General features: G+C 39.0%; 1 protein-coding gene and 2 pseudogenes across 3 annotated transcripts in view; 2 read left to right on the forward strand and 1 right to left on the reverse strand.

Annotated features, from left to right (window-relative positions):
* The window catches only part of LOC149037981 (uncharacterized), a 95,768-nt pseudogene extending 82,086 nt beyond the window's left edge, over window positions 1-13,682 (forward strand). The window contains exon 4 of the transcript XR_016180786.1: window positions 13,517-13,682. The product of XR_016180786.1 is annotated as an uncharacterized LOC149037981 (transcript). The remainder of the gene's footprint in view (window positions 1-13,516) is intronic.
* Window positions 2,081-3,207, reverse strand: LOC149037988 (uncharacterized). The gene has a single exon (XM_089186699.1). It carries the CDS (start codon window positions 3,147-3,149, stop codon window positions 2,226-2,228), a length of 924 nt encoding a protein of 307 aa, XP_089042825.1. The 5' UTR covers window positions 3,150-3,207; the 3' UTR covers window positions 2,081-2,225.
* LOC149037989 (uncharacterized) overlaps window positions 10,521-21,025 on the forward strand; it is a 63,581-nt pseudogene continuing 53,076 nt past the window's right edge. Inside the window, exon 1 of the transcript XR_016180869.1 lies at window positions 10,521-10,615. The product of XR_016180869.1 is annotated as an uncharacterized LOC149037989 (transcript). The remainder of the gene's footprint in view (window positions 10,616-21,025) is intronic.

Consider the following 21,025-nt stretch of genomic DNA (forward strand, 5'->3'; position numbering starts at 1 on the left):
TAGTCTTTTGCTTTCGTAAAATCCATTACATCACTTATTGTTCGGGTTGCGTCAAATATAGTCCGTCCCTTAACGAAGGCATTTTGATCGTAATGAATAATATCCGGCAATACTTTTTCAAGTCTCTTTGCAATGGCTTTTGACCCAATTTTAACGACTACGTTTAGGAGGGATATTGGTCTCCAATTTTTTTATCAATCTCCTGTCCTTACCCTTTTTCTCTATTAATGTTATTACAGCTTGCTTTTGTGTATTCGATAATTCCCCATGAAAGTAAGCATAGTTTAATGTGTCTACAAGAAGCGTACCAATTTCTGGCCAAAAGAATTTGTAAAATTCTATTGTAAGCCCGTCGTTTCCAGGGGTTTTATTATTTTCAAATGTAGATAGAACTTTATAGCATTCTGAATATTTCAGCTGTCCCTCGCATAGGTCGCGCTGATCAACATTTAATGTTGGAATAGAAGAGCGATTCCCCACAAAGGGACAGGTTGATTCGTTTATTTCTATTTCCGATTTTTCGTCGTAAAGTTCCGAGTAGTAAGAGTGAATTTCATTTAAAATGGTGTTGGGGTTTGTGCACTCTTTTCCATTTTCTTGAAGAAGTTTTCTAATACAGCTCTTTGTTTTGTTATTATTTTCTAAGTTGAGAAAATACTTGCTGTTCCTTTCTCCTTGTTCAAACGATGTTGCCCGGGAACGAATGATCGAGCCTCTTACAATATAGTCGTATTCTCTTTCGTATCCAGCCTTAAGCGCTTCAAGCTTAGCGACGTTTTCCTGTGTTGCTGATTCTGCTAAATCCTTTTCGCATATTTTAAGCTTATTTTCAATGGTCTGGAGTTTCTTTCGCCTTTCTTTTGCTTTTGATTTGCTGTACAAGATACTTTCTTGGCGAATTTTGTATTTCATCCAATCCCATTTAACTCTTGTGTCATCACAAAAATTAATTTCTTGAAGCCAATTTGAAAAGTTTTCACGCAAGCTTTGAACAAAGACAAGATCCTCCAGAAGGCTATTATTAAACTTCCAAAAGGACGGCCCACGTTGATGATCATCTAGGCTGTCGATTTCAAGTGTAATTGCCAGATGATCTGTTTTAATAGAGGTTACAATTTCGCTTTTGACTACATCTTCCTGTAACATATCACTTATGAACCAATAATCTAAACGTCTTTGAATAATTGGGTTTTTCTGTCTCCAAGTAAAATTTTTATTGTCCGGGTTGCGAATTCTCCAAATATCCACTAAATCGTTTTCCATCATAATATCCTCTAGAAATTTGATGGATTCTTTTAAAGACGGGTTTCCCCCTGAGCAGTCAAGTGCGGGATCTAGTGTTACGTTAAAATCCCCTCCAAGAAGAATTTTACAATCCGATGCACTTTGTTCCTGTTCAGAAATGAGGTCAGACAATGTTAGGAAGAACGAAGATTGCTTAGTAATAAAATTAGGTGCATAGACATTTACTAAAAGAAAGGCAGCGTCCTGGATGTTTGCCTATAAGATCAAGTACCTCCCTTCCTCGTCAGATCGAGAAGATTTGAATCTGAAATCAAAGCCCTTGCGTATCAAAATAGCTACTCCTCGACTATGGGTGGAGCCATGGGCAAAAAAAATATCTCCAGGCCACTGAGCTTTCCACTGGTTTTCTATCTCCTCTGTGCTATAAGTTTCTTGTAGGAAACACATGTCAGCATTTTGTTTAATAAACCAATTAAAGATTGCCTTCCTTTTTTCGAAAGTGCGAATTCCACGAACGTTTAGTGATACAACGTTAAACTTAATATTACTGTGATCCATGGTAGAAATTGTTATAAAAATAAATTGCAATGATAAACAACCGAACAATAGCTATCACTCCAGAGAGAGCGGATGTCGGACAAAGCAAAACTACATAAAGCAACACTACATAAAACAAAAGGAAAAAAGTTCTAAAGGTTCTAAACGTAGCCAGTAAAAAAGAACTGTTGAAAGCTACGATGGAATGGAACCGCCCCATGGGAATACGCTTCAGCCACGCGAAATAAGCTTTTGTTATTGAGGAGCTAAATGAAGTGAAATAAGAGATCTTAAGAGCTCCTATCGTTCAATTCTGAGAGAAAAAAAAATAGGTTCCTTTACATTACCTTAGGAATTGCTTACCATAAGTACACACATAAAGGTCCAGCAGTAAGCACTTGCGAGCTAGTGAGAAGATTATCCATGAATAAACAAAGATAAAGTTAATTGAATTGTTTACCGTCAATAAACAGTTTATATGGTTCTGCTCTGCTGAAGGCCGCATGCTTTCCCTGCTTTCTCGCCTCGAGCATCTTAGGGATAAGAGGTTTACGCATATCCACCACATCTTTAGGAAGGTCCGGCCCAATTCCGACTTCGGATTCTTTATCTAGGGAAGCACGCAGAGAGAAGACCGCTTCTCGATCGGTGTAGCGAAGGAAACTTGCTATGATGACTCGTGGCTTGCCTTTCTTGTCGCTTCTCTTTCCCAATCTGTGAACCCTTTGAAACTCAATATCCCGAGCGTTGGCCATCTTGAACCTGTTTTCCAGACATTTCAATAAGGTTTCTTTGGTATCTTCTGCTTCTCCTTCTTCACTTATTCCATAGAAACGCAAGTTTTCACGGCGATGATAGACTTCGTAATCTAATAACTGTAACCGCAGCTTATTTATCTCTTCATCATTCTTCTGGTTTGACTTCTCTAAACTCGCCTTTCCTTCTACTACATCTTGATTTAAGCTGACTATGCTGGCTTCCAGCTCGTGGGTTTTAACAGTCACGTTTTTCAAATCGTTCTCGACCCGTAAGAAATCTTTCTGTAGACCCGCCACCGTTAAATTCACCTTGTCGACTGTTTCTCGAAGTGACTTGATATCAGCAGCTGTGTGAGTGGCCATTAAATCTAGTTTCTCAAGTTTATCGAGAATTATGTCCATCTTGTTTTTATCGCCTTGCTCTACACTCGTCGCTGACATTTCACGAAGGACACTCGCAGCGGTCTCAATGGCGGACTCGTGGAAGCTCAGTTCGTCTTCCACGTCTTTTATGCGCTTATTTTCAGGCGATAGAATTCCTTCAGTGGACAACGTAGCACTACTGTTACTTACTCTAGTCTTCCTTTTTACAGAAAAAAGCAATTCCATAAAAATAGGAAGGAAAATTTGGAACTTTTGTAGGAGCTCTGCGAAAACACGTTTTCACTCTTCCATGTCCAGCCCATTCCACCCCCCCCCCCCCATTTTTTAAGTCATATGCTTACAAACCTTTTTTAATTAGAGATAATATTTATGCTCTCCGTCAATGCAAAGACTAAAATTTTTTTGGCTCATATTTTTATCAGATGCAAGATCTTGGTCTGCAAGCACTGTGTATTGAGGATAATGGCATGCAAAGGTATATTAGAAAACTGCTTGCAGTACCCTTACTACCTGGCAAAGAGATTTCTACTCAGTTCTAGCAACTGAAACTACAGGCAAGCCCATAGACACTTCAGGAACTAATAAAATACATTGAGGACACATGGATCACTAACATTGTGTACCCCATTAGAGATTGGTCTGTCTATTGTCAGCCAAGGAGAACAATGAATGTCATTGAAAGCTGGTTGAAGGCTCTCAGTGGTGAAACTGGTAGGAAAGGCCAAGTTCCTTTTTAACTCGTGAATTGCGCGCATGCGCAAGAGCGAGTTATAGATACGATGTGGGGAATGGCATTCCTCGCTCGCTCGATTGGTCGATTCCTGTAAACTTTTTTTAGATTTTAGGCTTTTGAGTGCATTTGATAGTTTTTGGCGAGCAATAAACAGACGAAATGGCGACCTTTGTTGCTAAGAATAGTGGTGGGGTGAAAAAGAAGCCAATGATAATCTTAAAAGGGTTTTTTTTTTTCGTTTTAGTTTCAACAAGCGTTGCCAGCGATTGGCAGGCATGCAAGGATTCACACTGAAATAACAGAACAACCTTCGTTTTTCATAAAATTATAATTTACAGTCCTTGAACTTGAAAACAATCCGAAGATTCATTGAAAATATCACTTACTGCGAAGCGCTCGGAGTTTACAGATGTTCAAAAGCTTTTTCTGTTATAGCGTGAGAATGAGGACAAAATTGATCATTACGTTTCGTCGCGTGTGTTTTTCCTGTGTGAAGCAACAAAAGATGCCGGCGACTGACGAAATAACAAGTTAACACGAAAATCAAATAACACCTAAACAAACAATTTTAGCTACCGATTTTCAGTGAATTTTTAAAGAGCAATTTTCTTTTGAGTTTCAAGACAATTTGAAGATTCAACATACTTACAACGTACTAAAATGCGAAAGTTACACACCACAAAATTAGTAAATAGGCCTGAAATGAAATTCTATCTTGTTATTGTACGTGACTTAAATCTACCCTGGCGGAGATCCAAAATGACGGTGGCAGGCTTGGCTTAGTTATATCACTCAAAACTCGTTCCTGTTTGTCTCATTTGATAAAGAGGGAATCGTTAATGTTTTCATTAAAACAGTATTGCCTTGATTTTCTAATATTTACAACGAAAGACAGTAAATCTCACTTTTCACCCACATTTACTTCCAACCTTTTCTTTTGAACCAGAAACAAAAATGATAGACGTTTAAAACACATGACATCATCCATCTTGTCAAATGTAATAGCATGATCATTTCAATTGTAATGCCTTCTTATCCCAACGTTACTTTGTTTCTTTGCTACATTAGCGAACACTGAACTACTGCTCGTACTCTAGATATGACAATCAACCACAAAATTCCCTAAACCAGATAACATTAAACATAATCTAAAAAATCATGTGTCAATTCACGAGATTGCTCACAGAGCACTTTGATTACACTCTAGTTCAGTCACTGCATCAAGTGGCCCAACTTTCTGTTCAAAATGTGCAGTTAGTAAGTGACAAAAAGTTGATCAAGATTCAACAGCAGGATTGCCATCACTTGCAGTCATAGATCAGTCAGTATTGGACTGAGTTTAGGAAAAGAAAAATAACAGCAGAAAAACTTCTAAAGGTCTGTTCCAAGCTCTATGGGCCATCTCAAACTGAGTCTTGACTTTCATACATCATGAGATTTTTGTAATTCATTAATAAGCTTGTATTTATTTCTAAGACTGATGTTATATACCAGCAGAAGCTTAGAATCTACCAGTAATGTGTAGAAGTTTACTTGCCATGATTTTTAAAAAAATTTAGTTTGTCATAATCAAAATGTCCTATTTTTTGCATTCAGTTTTGTATCTTGTAAAAAGTAGTAATGTATTTTTGGGAAAATGTACATAGCAGTTGTGTATTAGAAATATCATTAAACACATATGAAGGGGAATGTTGTTGGTCGTGGTAGATGTGTCAAATTCTTTTACAGCAGTGATGAGTTTCTTTAACTTTTCCAGAAAAAATTTTTACCTAGGTTAAAAAGAAATCTAATATATTACAGTTCAACATTATTGAGCATTAATGATTACTGCAAATTATTAATCTTTTAATATTTGTTATTTCTACAGTGTTGCAATACATATTGCAAGGTATACTACCACTGTTAATGTTGTAAACATTGTTTGTAACGAGTAACATAATTCCAGTATAAAAGGTTGTGAGTGTTTCTTCGTTGTTGCAAGAAGAATTATTAACATATTGCATTGCTTAACTTGAGTATGGCAGCAGTGTAATATGGAAAGAGGGGAAAATTCTATTACTCAAGATAGCCACAGATTATCCGAACAAATTGCTCCTATGTTTGACTCGTTACACATTGTGGTCTCTGCCCTGCCACATGTTACACAACAAGCCTAAACATTTGCTGCAGGGAACATCCAAGAAAGTGTCTTCTACCTTGTTTCTACCTTGTGTGCCATTTACTCGCGCGACTGATTCCCAGGGTTCTGCCTTCCCCCATGAAGATAGAGGCTTGGCAACGAGGTTGTCACTCGTGGCTAATCCAACGCAAATTCCAATTCGACCTGGAAACACTGGTCACCTTCAAGAATGTCCACTGGTTGATTAAATTCTTATTATGATTATGATTATGATTATTATTATTATTATTATTGATAAAACTACGATCAAATATAACTTTATGGATAAGACTTCTTAATCAGATAACTGCGCTTAGTGCGACCTCCAAAGAATCTGACTGAAAAAGTGACCATGTTAATAAAAGACTGAGTCTCAATACAAGAGGACTGCATATTTACCTGCAGTACGAAAGTGTGTTAAAGAGAGGGTGTAACTGACGAAAGACGATGACAAACTGAACAGAAAACATTAACGAGGAGGTGTAAGAAAAGAAAAGATTAGAAAAATAAATAGTTGTAAAACTAATTAAAAGACGCTTAGATCTTGCACTGGTAGTTATGAGAGAGGTCTCTGACTAACGAGATTTGTGTTTATTAGCATCTCTTAGAAGATGGTGTTGTTTTTGGAAAGCCTATTTGAAAGTACTAGAAGACTTTTCTGGAACCTTGATCACTTCCAACGATGATTTCACGAGGGGCGAAAATTGCATTGGGAGCATCGTTCTCTTTTGCCTCTGCTATCATTTTCCTGGTCCATGAAATGCAAACTGCTGATCGTAAGAGGCTCAGAGAAGGTATGATCAGAGATTTAGAACGATAAGAGAAAAAGAGGAGAAACCTCGAAGAGTTAGAACAACAGATCGAACCAACAAAGAAGTTACAAGAGCAGAGAGACAAGTGATCTGTAATTTCCTCACTAAGAGAACTTCACAGAACTTTGTAGGGATTATAACTCAATTGTCTTATGGATTAAATAAATAAACTGTGCAGTTTTGTTAATTCAAAAGTGAAGCGAAGATATAAGATCTATATGAGACAGAAAATTATTTAAAGTAGGCTTGCGAGATCTTGTTTTAGTCACTTGGTATGGTCACGTTACCAAACGATTTAGAGTAAAAATTATTGTTTTGTATGATTTGCTGAGGTTTTCTGTTTATATCGTCACCACTGACTGACAGCCTGGCACAAATTACTGGTTCTTTCACTTTGATCTAAGAATAGTGGTGATTTGCGTTCTCGAAGATAGCGTATAAAAAAGGATGGATTTTTTCCTCTTGTTTTTTTTCAGGCGAGCACAAGCCGAACGCGGGTCGAACCAGAAACGCGCGTAGTGTGGAGCGTGAAAAAAAATCGTTCCTACTCTATCGCGTGTTTTGCTTCATGCTGCTTGCTTGAAAGATGTAAGACAAATATAAGACTGGAAAACTCAAAAAGCGTCTGCCCTAGATGTAAGATTTGCAGATTGTAATTGTTATTTCTGTCAAGACTAAGTTAGGAAATTTTAAAGAGCATTGTTCAGGAGGCCATATTTATTTCAAAACGGAAATTGAACAATACTAAGTGTATTGTCTTGATTAAAAGGGAAATTTCCCTTCTTAAGGTGTGTTTGACCTGTAACATCACGCTACATCTCACGAGAACAATAAACGCTTCATTTGCATAGGCATTTAGCATATTAAGGGTTTAAAGCTTCCGTCTGGTATGAATAACAAGTCATAACACGTCAACCAGTCTTTGGAGTAATTTCACAGTTCGTCCACTAATCAATAAGATAATCAGTTTGTGCGTCTGCCATCATGATGTTTCTCGCTCTTACTTGAATTTCAAGGTAGGTAAAGAACAGTTTTTATCAACTGCACCTTTTGTTGTTCATTATGAGAAAATATGCACTCATTTGCGTGAAAAGCCGAACTATTGCGTGAAGTTACATTCATCAGCGACAAAAAACGATCATTTGCGCGTAAATCGGATTCCATAACGAGTTTTGTATTTTAATCAGCATTCAATAGCAATTTTGGGCATTCTTATGCGTCAAACGCCATACAAAAGAAAAAAATACACTTTCATTTCCGCTAACCTAAAAGTTATAAACGCCATCTTTAATGCCAATGGAGACAATACACAAACATTCTAAAGCAGGAATCATTCATTAAAACTTTTAACCAACAGCCTCATATGGCGTATCATTATTTTCGCCTACCATCGAGGCCTCAAAATCCAAATTATCAGACCACGATATCGAACTGTTCTCACTTAAACTACTATCCACCATATTTACTTTGCTAAGTGTACACACATGTGACCTATCAGGTCAAATTCAAATTCGAAGCGTGTGTGGCGGATGACTTACGAAGCCGCATTTAGGACAGTCTTCTGAGCGAAAAAAGGCACGAAGAGGCGTTCGAAGTACCCTGTGTCTATTTCAATATGTTAACTGAGGCCTTTAGACAGTACTCCAAAAAAGTTACTTTAAGCCGTCAACGGAAATTGAATAATGCTGAGTGTATAATAACTCCCTCGCTAAGGCGTGTTTGATCTGTAAACATCGCGCCACATTTCTCGAGAACCATGAACTCTCGAGAGCGGCGTTAATTCGAGGGCGGTGTTTAAATCGAGTAAATACGGCAAACACGCACGCAACCCACAATTTCTCCAGTCGCTCAGATGGACGGTTAACGCTCGAAGCGTCAGCTTTGAAACTATTGATGGTGGCAATTTACGTTATTAACTCAGTTTATAAGACTAAAAGACCATATAAAAGTCAAATTGACCATATAAATAACAAAAAGTTGATCATATGAAAAGGCGAACTGACCACATAAGATGTCCCATTATTTGACAGTGGTCATTCAGATAATATACCTGTGGGCAGAGTGCATTTACAACAGGATAAGACATTTTGTTGAGAAGTGATCGTCATATTATGCATTTGGTTAAAGTTTGGAATAAAAAATTTCTTAAAGTCTAAGCTGCACTGCTAAGGTGAAATATTTATACAGACAGCAATGTTTATATACCAGGCCTTATTATTACACCTAGATCCACTGAATGTAGGTTGTGTCGCCCCATTGCCTTGTCGCCCCAGGTTATGTCGCCCCAACCGAAGTTACGTCGCCCCAACATCGGAGTTGTGTCGCCCCGACATATTAGTTGTGTCGCCCCATCATCAAAATTATGTCGCCCCATCGAAGATGATAAATCTACTTCGAACATTTCGGCTTACTTCAGGATTTTATTTCAATAGTTTTATGTAAAGCATGCTTAAAATGAAGTCATGTAACATTAACTAACCTTTCATTCGTGTTTTTATATCAAAAGGTGCTTTAGTAGAGGAAAGGGCAATCAAAAAACACACTCAGAGTCAATTGAATTGTGGCCTCAACGAACGGCGATATTTTTAAACTTTATACGGCATTAACAAATAATAAATAATAAATTGAATTATGGCCTTCAAAAACAACTAATGACGAAATTTTTTAGAGAAAACAAGAATATACTAAATAATGGTAAGTGACACTAACCTTCCTCCACAGGGCTTGAGTCCAATGGAAGACGCACCCCAGTAGTTTGACGTCTGGGAACAGTTGTCGAAGTACCTTCCAAACTGCACACTCGAAGTCTAGCGTGACTTGTCGTAGCGCTGAGGATGGTAACAGCTCTAGCAGCTCTCGGAAAACAGCTCTGTAATCACGCTTCCGTTTGCCCGACATAAGGACAAACAACCAACGGCACCTGCTTGACGTAGTCAACTGCCTTTACGAAGGCGTTGACTGTTAACAGCTGGGTAAACGGCTGACGGTACAGCTTGAAGGTCGCATCCACGTACCAGCTTTTTGCTCTGTTGAGTAGGTCGAGTTGGTGTCGTGTCGCGAAAATCAAATGACGGCGTCCACCAACCTAGTTAGAAAACGAATGCCATAATTAACCTACTGTAAACTGCCGCATAATGATTACAACACTGCTCCAGTCCGTTTAAAAGATCTTTGTTGTGAAACTGTAAAACGGTTTAAAATTAAAAGGATGGTTTTAGGATTTAATAAGTAAATTAATCTATTAAGCAAACAGATTCCATAAAGATTTTGTGTTGTGAAATTATAAAAACAAAAAACGGGTGGTTTTCGAAATAAGTTACATCGAGTTACATCGTAATAATCTTACAAACTTTTCCTTCGATCGATCGATAAATCTTACAGCAGTGTTATGTTTATGTTATAAGTCGATCGTTCGCGTAAATCGATCAGAGAATCTTACAAACTTTTACTTGATAAGCGAAGTTGCGCGTTTGGGCGACGCAACTTTGATGTTGGGGCGACACAACTCCGATGTTGGGGCGACGTAACTTCGATTGGGGCGACGTAACCTGGGGCGACAAGGCAATGGGGCGACACAACCTGACACCGATCCACTGATGTAAAAAGAAAAAAAAGAAGTAGTAGTGTAACATACATGTGTACAAATGAATTTGGCTAAGACTTTGAAAATGTTCTTAAACAGATAGTTGTGCCTGTTGAGAGTTGCACTTAAGTTAATGAGATTCATTTTAGTGTTGTAATAGGCATCATGAAACGTCCCCCACTCCTGATCCACTTTAGCGCAAGCAACTATTATTCTTTGACATAAGAAGTGATCTGGTAACTAAAAAAAACTAGAAGAAAAAAATCCAAACCTTGTGACCTCATCAGTTTTAACTGGAAATAACTGTGTTTTTCTAGTGAGCACGAGCCGAGCGTGGGTCGAACCAGAAACGCGCAAGGCGTAGAGGGACTAATGGCTACACAACAGTGGTTACGGGGAGTTGAGGTAATCAAATGTTTAGACTATATTACTAATGTGGTACAGATGTAAAATATGTGACTCTCAAGCAACAAAAAAAAGTGGAGCGTGAAGAATAATTGCTTGCATTAAGGGAACAGTTTCATGATTCCTATCATTTACACACAGTTACTTTTAGTTACCATGCCACATCTCATTTTAACGAATAATAACCAATCCAGAATTCTATCAGTCACGGATGGCTACTGACCTTTTCAGATTATATTTAAACCAGGCTTTTAATTGCCTGCTCTAGATGTAAGATTGAGGAAAGTAATTGTTATTTCTGTCAAGACTAAGTTAGGGAATTTGAAAGAGCAGGCGTGTTTTGTGAGTTGTCCGGTCTTTTTTTTTTTAAATCTTTCAAACAAGCAGAAGTAAGCATTAGGTGAGCGCTAAGGACGAGAAAAAAGTCGTTCCTACTCTATCGCGTGTTTTGAAGAGCATTGTTCAGGGTGGCAATGTTTATTCAGAACGAAAATTGGACAATGCTAAGTGTATTGTCCAGATTATAAGGGACATTTCCCTTGTTAAGGTGTGTTTGACCTGAGAACATCACACGACATGAGACAATGAAGTCTTCATTGCATAGGCATTTAGCATATTAAGGTTTAAAATCTCCGAGTGGTATGAATAACAAGTCATAACACCTCAACCAGTCTCCGGAAAAATTTCGAGTTGCAGTCTTGCAGTTCGTCCAGTAATCATTAAGATAATCAGTTTGTACGTTGGTAAAATCTCCGCACAGCCCCCTACACATTATGCATTCAGTTCTTGGATAGAGAAAACAGTGACAAAAACAGTACATTTCCATTGGGAAAACAGATTTGTTTTACAATAGTATGGGGCTGTACGGAAACTTTACCAGTACGTCTGCCATCATGACATTTCTCGCTCTAACTTGAATTTCGAGGTAGGCAAATAACAGTTTTTTCAACTACACCTTTTGTTGTTCCTTCTGAGAAAATACGCATTCATTTGCGTGGAAAGACGAACTATTGCGTGAAGTTACATTCATTAGCGACAAAAAACGACCAGGTTCAAGAACGATTTTTGCATTTTAATCAGCATTCCCTAACAATTTTGGACATTCTTATGCGTCAATCATCATACGAAAGGAAAAAATATACTTTCATTTCCGCTAACCTTCGAGTCAGTAACGCCATCTTGAACGCAATGGAGACAACACACAAACATTATAATGCAGAAACCATTCACGACTACTTTTACCACGCTGTTTGCAATTCAACAGCATTCCTGGAAGACATAAATGTGAACAGGAGAATCAATAAAGCGCTTGTACGAACAATTGAGTGGTTTTTGCTTTCAATATGCAAGTATCGATTTTCAATTGAAATCCTGTTTTGCCCTGACTTTACAGAGTCAGTAAATTTTGTTCAGTTCATTCGCCTCGTGAACGTCTTCTGGCCGCTAACAAAATGCCATAAAGAAGCCAAATACCACTCGAACAAAATCGTACTTTCACTGCGCAAAAAAGTGGTCAAGGAGGACTCTTTCTAAATGCAGCTATCAACCAGAAAATGCAAAATAAAAAAGTTCATGTCATAGGTACTTTACAGTGTAACTGACGACAAATTTCCCCTCCCTTTTTGTCCCTATGAATTTCTCTCAGATTAAAGAACCCTAAATGAGCAAATAAACAATACATTGTGCAAAATCAAATTTTTGACGGTTTCTTTTTTTTGACGCCTAATCAACGGCCATTTTGAAAACGTTCCGATCAAGGTCGCGTGATATGATACATCACAAGTGTGTAAGGCAGTGGAAAGGGTCATGTTAACACCAGAGAGTAACAACTCCGCCCTCGCTGTCCAGCTGGTCACATTATAATCTGAGTTTCTTTATTTCTTTATTCAAAACTCTTTTTGGAATAATTTTCTTTTTTTCTTTTTAGGGCATCAAATAGTCATATTCTAGACAAAAAGAAATTAGACTAAACTTTTTTTAAAAGCTTTCAGATCTGAAATCAGATTTTAAACTAACCCTGGGTTATCTTAACCCAGCTTTGAACAACCGGGCCCTGAACTTTAAAAAAAATAAATAAATAAAAAATAGAAAATAAAAAAAAAATATATATATATATATATGTATTCATGCTCAAGTTGTCCAGAACTGTACCACTCCTAGCCACACTGACATTTATAATATGAACGGAAAACAACAGGATTTCAAGCGAAGAAAACGAAAACCAGGAAAGCGCTGTGTAGTGATGTTTATAACATCCGTCGCCAATTTCCAGCTGATGAAAGCGTGCGGCGAAAATGGACTGCATTTGTTCGAACAAAAAGAGAAGCTAATGATTGGACACCAGGTTCGGTTCACATTTGCAGCGATCACTTCTCAGTTAACAACTACGATGGAAAAAAAGTGGAAAAATAGTTGGATTTTAACTCTGAGCTAGTATTATAATAAAGTTCGGATATAACGCGTGCTGTCATTGGTTAAAAGAGCGTGCTTTATGAGAGTATAGAGTATGGAACTAAGCTAAAGCTGTCACGCCATCTGCCAAATTGTACTATGTCCGTACTTTTCCAGGACTTCTGTCTTGCTTTTCTTTCGTTGATTGAAAGTGAAATTTCGGAACAAGCGAGCAAAGGTTTGCAAAAATGCCAGGCGCAGTAATTTACGTTACTGTAACGTGAGCAGAGACAAAAATCCTCAAAGATAAAAAAAAAATGGACAGTCCGAGTTTTAAAAGTTTTCACGCTTAGTTAGATTGCAAGTTTAAGTACGGTAATAAAAATCAAACACAGCTAACACTTGTATAGCAAATAAAGTTTCGTGTCCAAAAACAAAACAGAAAAAAACAGGAATGATGAAAAATGTAACCTGGCATAACTGTTAAAATACATATCATGACGGTTTCAGAGCGACTGCGGTCATGCTGAGGTCTAACGCGGCTAGCTCATCATGGCGATCTTCGGTCATCGCAGAAACCTTGAAGAGTCAGAACAACAGATCGAACTAGCATACAAGTTACAAGAGCAGAGAGACAAGTGATCTGTAATTTCCTCATGAAGAGAACTTCACAGAACTTTGTGGGGACCACAACTCAATTGTCTTATGGATTAAATGAATATACTGTGCAGTTTTGGTAATTCAAAAGTGAAGCGAAGATATAAGATCTATATACGACAGAAAATTATTTAAAATAAGCTTGCAAGACGTTGTTCCAGTCACCTGCTATGGTCACGTTACCAAACGATTTGGAGTAAAAATTATTGTTTTTGTGATTTGCTGAGGTCTTCAGTTTACATCGTCACCACTAACTAACAGCCTGGCTTAAGTTATTGGTTCTTTCACTTGGATCTAAGAATAGAGGTGATTTGCGTTCTCGAAGATAGCGTATAAAACAGATAGATCTTTTCTTCTTGAGTTTTTCAGGCGAGCACGAGCCGAGCGCAGGTCGAACCAGACACACGCGTGCCGTGGAGCGTGAAAAAAAATTGGTTTTACTCTATGGTGTGTTTCGCCTACTTCTGCTCGCTTGAAAGATGAAAACCAAAAAACAGACTAGACAACTCAAAAAAACACGCCTGTTCTAGATGTAAGATTGAAGACTGTAATTGTTGTTTCTCTCAAGATTAAGTCAAGATTAAGTCAAGGAATTAAAAGGGAAATTTCCCTTGCTAAGATGTGTTTGACCTGTAAACATTACTCCACATTTTAGCATATGCAATGAAGAGTTCACTGTTCTCAAGAAATGTTTTGACTTGGAAAATGTACATGTGGATTTAAAATCTCCGTATGATTTAAATAACAAGTCATAACACATCAACCAGTCTCTGGATAAATTTCGAGTTGCAGTCTTGCAGTTAGTCTAATAATCATTAAGATAATAGTTTGTGCGTCTGCCATCATGATAAAACTCGCCTAACTTGAATTTCAAGGTAGGTGAGCGACAGTTTTTTTCAATTATTAACGAAATAAAACGACAGACAGTATCGATGAAGGTCTAAGAAACTCTAAACTTTGTTAGATGTGGCAAAACACTCATTTTCTGATCACTTCTGTCTTTAACAAGATTTTACGTTTAGTAGTCATCATCTTACGTACAGAGAATGCAAAGCTTTTCCCTTGCTGCAGTAAAATTTCAATATTAATCTATTCTTTATGTTACTCACCGTAACTGACAAAAACAGTGGTTAATAGACAAAAGACGAGGACCTTCCATATCGTCTCTTGTCTAGCTAAGGCATGCTTCTGTAACAGTGAGATCACGCGGTCATCTTGTCGTGCCTTTTGGCTACAGAAAAATATAAGTTGAAGGTGAAGATGTATAGCGAATGTAAGTCAAATTTTTTGTCGAATGTGAATCATATTATTCAAAATGTTTTCGCGGAAACATCGCACCACGGCGAACTTATGAATTTAAAATGTTTACATCGTTATTCGACTTTGAAACGCGGTGAGGGCTCATTCGTCGCATTATTGGGAAAATGAGAAAACTTGCGATTTAAAAAACGCTCCATAAACTCGTCGATGCGCAATTTCCTTCTTAAAAGCAGAAACTAGAAAGCAGTTTCAAAGAAAAAGGGAAAAATAGGTCACTTTTCAGGTATTGTCACAAATTAAACAAATGACAAGAATTCTCAGAAATACCAAAACCACATGTCTCTGTCAAGCTGTAGTTCTTGGAAATCATCTTCTGCATTTGTTATTTTGGGTTTCAGCTTTTAAGTTAATAATCCAATTTCTAACTTCGTCGCCCAAGCGAGCATTTTGTTTCCTTATCACGGTAGAAATTGTAATACGGCATAATAAGGCGAAGTTGAACTCAGTTAAGCTGGTAAACGTCATATCAATCTTGCATTAAATCTGCAACATAAAACATAACATCGTTCTGTGCAACTTTATTTCTAAACTACGAAATGAAAATTGTGCAAATTTACTTCGGTTATAAACGAAGTATTTTCAGTCTGACAGACTGGCACAAGTTACTGGTTCTTTCACTTTGATCTAAGAATAGTGGTGATTTGCTTTCTCGAAGAGAGCGTGTAAAACGACATATAAAATATGGACTGGACCACTGGACCCTTGGACTATTTTTGGACTATTTTGGAATCATTTTTTGGACCATTTTTTTAGCTTTTTCTTGACCATTTTTCGGACCATTTTATAGGTGGTTAGAACCCAGGAAGGGGTGGGATGCAGTGTATCAGTACTGAAGAAGGGATGGTAGCCAGACTGTTGTTACTGAGGGAGGGGTAAAGGACGAAGTATCCATATGCAGGGAGGGGTGAGAGGTTGATGTATTAGTAACTGTCACTGATTTATGGAGTGTTTATTGCATCATACATATTATTTTGAGCGGTTTTTCGACTTTCGCGTTTCTTTAATTTTTCGTCATGCGAATGTGGAACTGGCACCTGAACACTGGACTATAATTGTCATTGAAAATATCGCCAATTCCTATTTTCAATCCTCCACTGTTAAGTCATACGTGTGCCTGTTAAGTCGACTTGTGCCAGTGCTAAATGATACTCACAGGTTAGCATGAATCATCTTTCAGTTGCCTCACGTTTCCCTTTTTGTGTGTGACGAAAAAAGCGAAGAAAAAGAATGATGTCTTTATAAATGGTTTCACAACACGGGGTTTAATCCAGCTGTCAGTGAAACTCTCCTGACATATCCAAGCTACAGACAATAAAATTTCCCCGATCAGAATCGGTCACATTTACTGACTTCTACGTTTTTCCGACGGTAAATATCGGCAAGAAACAGTAGCCATCACTAGCCACCAGATTTCCACTTAGCAGTTTTCGTGGGTTTTTACGGAAGAAGTGACTGGCAGCGGCCCAAGCAAATTGAAAAACAAACCTAAGGGAATCGCGAGGAATACCTGGTCGCGATTTCCGGTGTCGATGATTAACTCCTTGTTTGCGAAACAGATGAGTAGTAACTTTATTTTATTTATTTCAGAATGATAATTTACATGATTGAAACACAATATAAATAATAGCTATATACACACATTTCGATCCAATAAATCTATGAAATAGGGCAATAAATATTTTTATTTCATTATTAAATTCCTTTTTTTTTTTTTTACTATTCGCTACTATTCGTCCCTATTCGTCACTATTCGTCAGCATTCGCCACTATTCGCCACCATTCGTCACTATTCGTCAATATTCGTCACTATTCGTCACTATTCGTCACCATTCGTCACTATTCGCCACTATTTGCACTATTCGGTCACTATTCGTCACTATTCGCGACTATTTGCACTATACGGTCACTATTCGTCACTATTCGCGACTATTTGCACTATTCGGTCGCTATTCGTCACTATTCGCGTCTATTTGCACTATTCGGGTTACATTGCAAGTACAGCAGTGTTTTTGCTGAGTTAAGGGTTAAGGAACGGAAATTCCGTTATCTCGTCCGATAAGATCAATGACAAAAGGAAGATACATAGATTTTGTAATTACATAATGTATACACAAAGGGAAATGTGAAGCAACTGATGGTGCACATGTCGACTCAAAAGGCACACGCATAACTCAACAGTGGAGGATTGTAAAGGCGATATTTTCAATAAAAATTGAAGTCCAGTGTTGAAGTGGCAAAAAAATGAAGAAACGCCGCGGCCCAGCGCAAAAATTTTGACATACAAAAAGTCTGTCGGAAAACCGATTAAAATAATTTGTACGATCGAGTAAAAGCTCCATTAACCAGAAGAGTTTACTATTACAACCACCTCCCACCTCTCCCCGCGTAGTAATAGCCCCTTTGTCACCCCTCCCTGAGTAACAATACTGCCTCCCACCCCTCCCTCAGTACTGATATACTGCATCCCACCCCTCCCTGAGTGCCGATGCTGTGCTTCCCCCCCCCGACAAAATGGTCCAAAAAAATGGTTCAATAGATGGTCCAAAAAATTAGTCCAAAAAATCGTCCAATCCATATTTTACCCTAAAAAAAAGTCGTTCCTACTCTATCAGGTGTTTCTTTCATAGCACTCACCTAACGCTTATTTCTGCTTGCTTGAAAGATGCCAAAAATAAGACGACTCAAAAAACACGTCTGTTTTAGATGTAGGATTGAAGAAAGTAATTGTTATTTATGTCTAAAACTAAGTCAAGGAATTTTGAAGAGCATTGTTCAGGGTGGCCATGTGTATTTCGAAACGGAAATTGAACAATACTAAGTGTATTATCCAGATTAAAAGGGAAATTTCCCTTGCCAAGAGGTGTTTGACCTGTAAACGTCATTCAACATTTCTGGAGAACAATGAACTCAACATTGCTTGGCCTTTTTGCAAATTAAGGGTTAAAAATTTCCGTGTGGTATGAATAGCAAATCATAACACCTCAACTAGTCTCCGACTAAATTTTGAGTTACAGTCTTGCAGTCCGTCCAATAATCATCAAGATAATCGGTTTGTACGTCTACCATCATAATATCATGTATGCGCCTTTCAAGGCAGCACGAGGTCTCATCTGCTTCCGTAATTTTTGAATTTTATTGCCTTAAATGTTATATCTGCTGCCGCAAAATGGTCCAGATTCGCCCCTCTTTTGGTTTTCTTCGACTTCATGGTGGGAAATGGCCATCTTATCGCGGTACCAGAGCTGGACGACAAGTGAAGGAGCGAGAAGTTTATCGTCACCGCCATATTGCAGTTATTTCACCAAAGTCAGCCAACCATGGCCCCTACCGTTTGAAGTCCAGTCACAAATACTGTAATAACGCCAACCTTCTCGCTATTCCACCTACGCCATCTAAAGCCGAACCTGCAAAGTCATCAAAGCTATTCATGCCGTCGTTCTTTCTCTCCAACGTCATGTCACTGGCGCCGAAAATTGATGAAGTCCGTGAAGTCGTCCATTATGCAGATGTCGACCTTGTATGCATAACAGAGACTTGGCTCAAAGACCACATTGACAATAATATTATCGCTATTTCTGGCTATAACGTGATCCGCCGAGATCGAACTGAAGCAGTGCATGGGGGAGTGTGTCTGTACATTAAAGAGTCTATCCAATTCAAGATCATTGAGGACATTATGGATAGGAAGTTTGAAGTTGTTTGGACTCAAATACGGCCTTCGCGTCTCCCAAGGGGCATTACCAGCATTATTGTTGGAGTTGTTTATCATTCTCCGAGCGCCGCGGATTCGCCTATGCTGGATTATTTGTATAACTGTTTATCTTTGGTTGAGGCTCGCTTTCCTGGTTGCGGGATAATTTTACTTGGTGACTTCAATAAAACTCTGTTAAAAAAATCTTCGCGCCTTAGTAACGGCTTTAATTTGAAGCAAATCGTTACCTTTCCAACTCGCGGCAGAAATACCTTAGATCCGGTGTTAACAAATGTGAAGGAGTTCTATGCCCCTCCGATCCAGCGCCCTGCTCTCGGTTTGTCCGATCATTTCTCTGTGGAAGTTCAGCCGCTCGTGCGTTCCCAACAACCAAGAACTAAACTTATCGTGAAATCGAGGGACTTACGGCCTATAACGCGTATGGCTATGCGCACGTATCTTGGAAATGTGGACGTTAAGACACTTATCGATAGTAAAGATTCTTGCAAGGGCAAAGTGGAAATGCTGGAGACCATAGTCAAGACCGGAATGGACACTCTCCTCCCCCTGAAGTCTAAGTCGGTACAAACCAACGAGCCGCCCTGGGTCAATCAACAATTGAAGGGTCTCATTCACAGCCGCCAAAAGGCCCTCGCTCAAGGCGACCAGGAGCAGTACCGCACCCTACGAAATCGCGTTAATCGTGAGAGGAAAGCATGCCGTGCAAAGTTCTATAATTCCAAGGTTGAACATCTGAAGGACTGTAAACCCGCAGTTTGGTGGCGTGAGGTAAAGAAGCTCAGTGGTACGTCAGACGCAGCTTCTAGAGGCGTTAATCCAGCTACCCTCTACCAACATATTGATTGTGGTCAGAGAGGTTCGCCTCCAAGCACGATAGACATTGCTAACACCATCAACCAGGCGTTCTTGGCTCCTATGCGCGTCTTCACCCCCCTTTCACCTAACACCTCAACCAACTCTGACCAGGAGAGTGCTTTCCAGGTATCAGAATTCTCTGTTTTAAAGAAGCTATCCGCCTTAAATCCAACTAAGGCAACCGGTCCGGACGGAATCCCCGGTTGGCTTCTTAAGGAGAATGCAGATTTACTAGCACTGCCTGTGACTGATATCCTTAACTGTTCGTTTAAGGAAGCACGGTTGCCTCAGTCTTGGAAGGACGCTAACATCACTCCAGTACCAAAGCAAAATCCAATACACGATGTAAACAAACATCTGCGTCCAATATCCCTAACTCCCGTGCTTTCTAAGGTTGCTGAAGATTTCGTCGTGGAGAGTTTCCTCAAGCCTGTTGTTTTGGCGAAAGTGGATGTACGGCAGTTTGGGACTGTGCCAGGTTCCAGTACGACACAAGCACTAATAAGCATGGTCCACTCATGGCTTAGTGCTACGGATGGGAACGGTGCAACTGTCAGAACCATCCTCTTTGACTTTCGCAAGGCGTTTGACCTTATTGACCATCAGATCCTAGTTCAGAAGCTCATTTCATACGACCTTCCAAGCGGAATAATTAACTGGATAGTGGACTTTCTGTCCTGTCGCCGACAGCGTGTTAAACTTAGTCAGGACTGTTACTCGGAGTGGGGGGCCATCCCATCAGGGGTCCCACAGGGCACAAAACTTGGCCCCTGGTTATTTACTATTATGATAAACGACCTCATCATCCCGGGTACAGACATGTGGAAATATGTCGATGACTCCACTATTTCTGAAACAGTCATGAAGTCTGAGGTCAGCAAAGTCCAACAAGCGGTTGACGAACTCGCGACGCAAGCTTCTGCTGACAAGTTCCAATTAAATGAAACCAAGTGCAAGGAACTGCGCATAACATTCAGTCACTCTAGAAAGAACTTTGATCCAATAAAGGTTAATGATCAGGACTTAGAGTGTGTAGAGCAAGCAAAGATCTTAGGTTTGCAGATATCTTGCGATCTTACGTGGAATAATCACGTATCCGAAGTTGTAAAGAAAGTAAACAAGCGCATGTATTTTTTGCGTCAGCTTAAGCGTGCACAGGTCAAGTCGGAGGAACTTTTGCTCTTCTATTTGACTTGTATTAGGCCTGTCACTGAATATGCATGCCCTGTTTATCATCATAGCCTCCCGCAATACCTTTCAGTAGATCTTGAGAGATGTCAAAGGCGAGCTTTACGTATTATCTATCCAGATTGTTCGTACAATGAGGCACTTCTTTTGACTGGTCTAGTTCCCTTACACAACCGCCGCGAGTTCTTATGTGATAAGCTTTTTAATTCCATCCTGTCTAATCCCTCGCACAAGCTCTATAGCTTACTACCTCCCAAGAATGAGTGCGAAGTCAATTTAAGGAGTCA

This window comes from Pocillopora damicornis, chromosome 11, assembly GCF_964200805.1.
Source record: "Pocillopora damicornis chromosome 11, jaPocDami1.2, whole genome shotgun sequence".
NCBI classification, from domain to species: Eukaryota; Metazoa; Cnidaria; class Anthozoa; order Scleractinia; family Pocilloporidae; genus Pocillopora; species Pocillopora damicornis.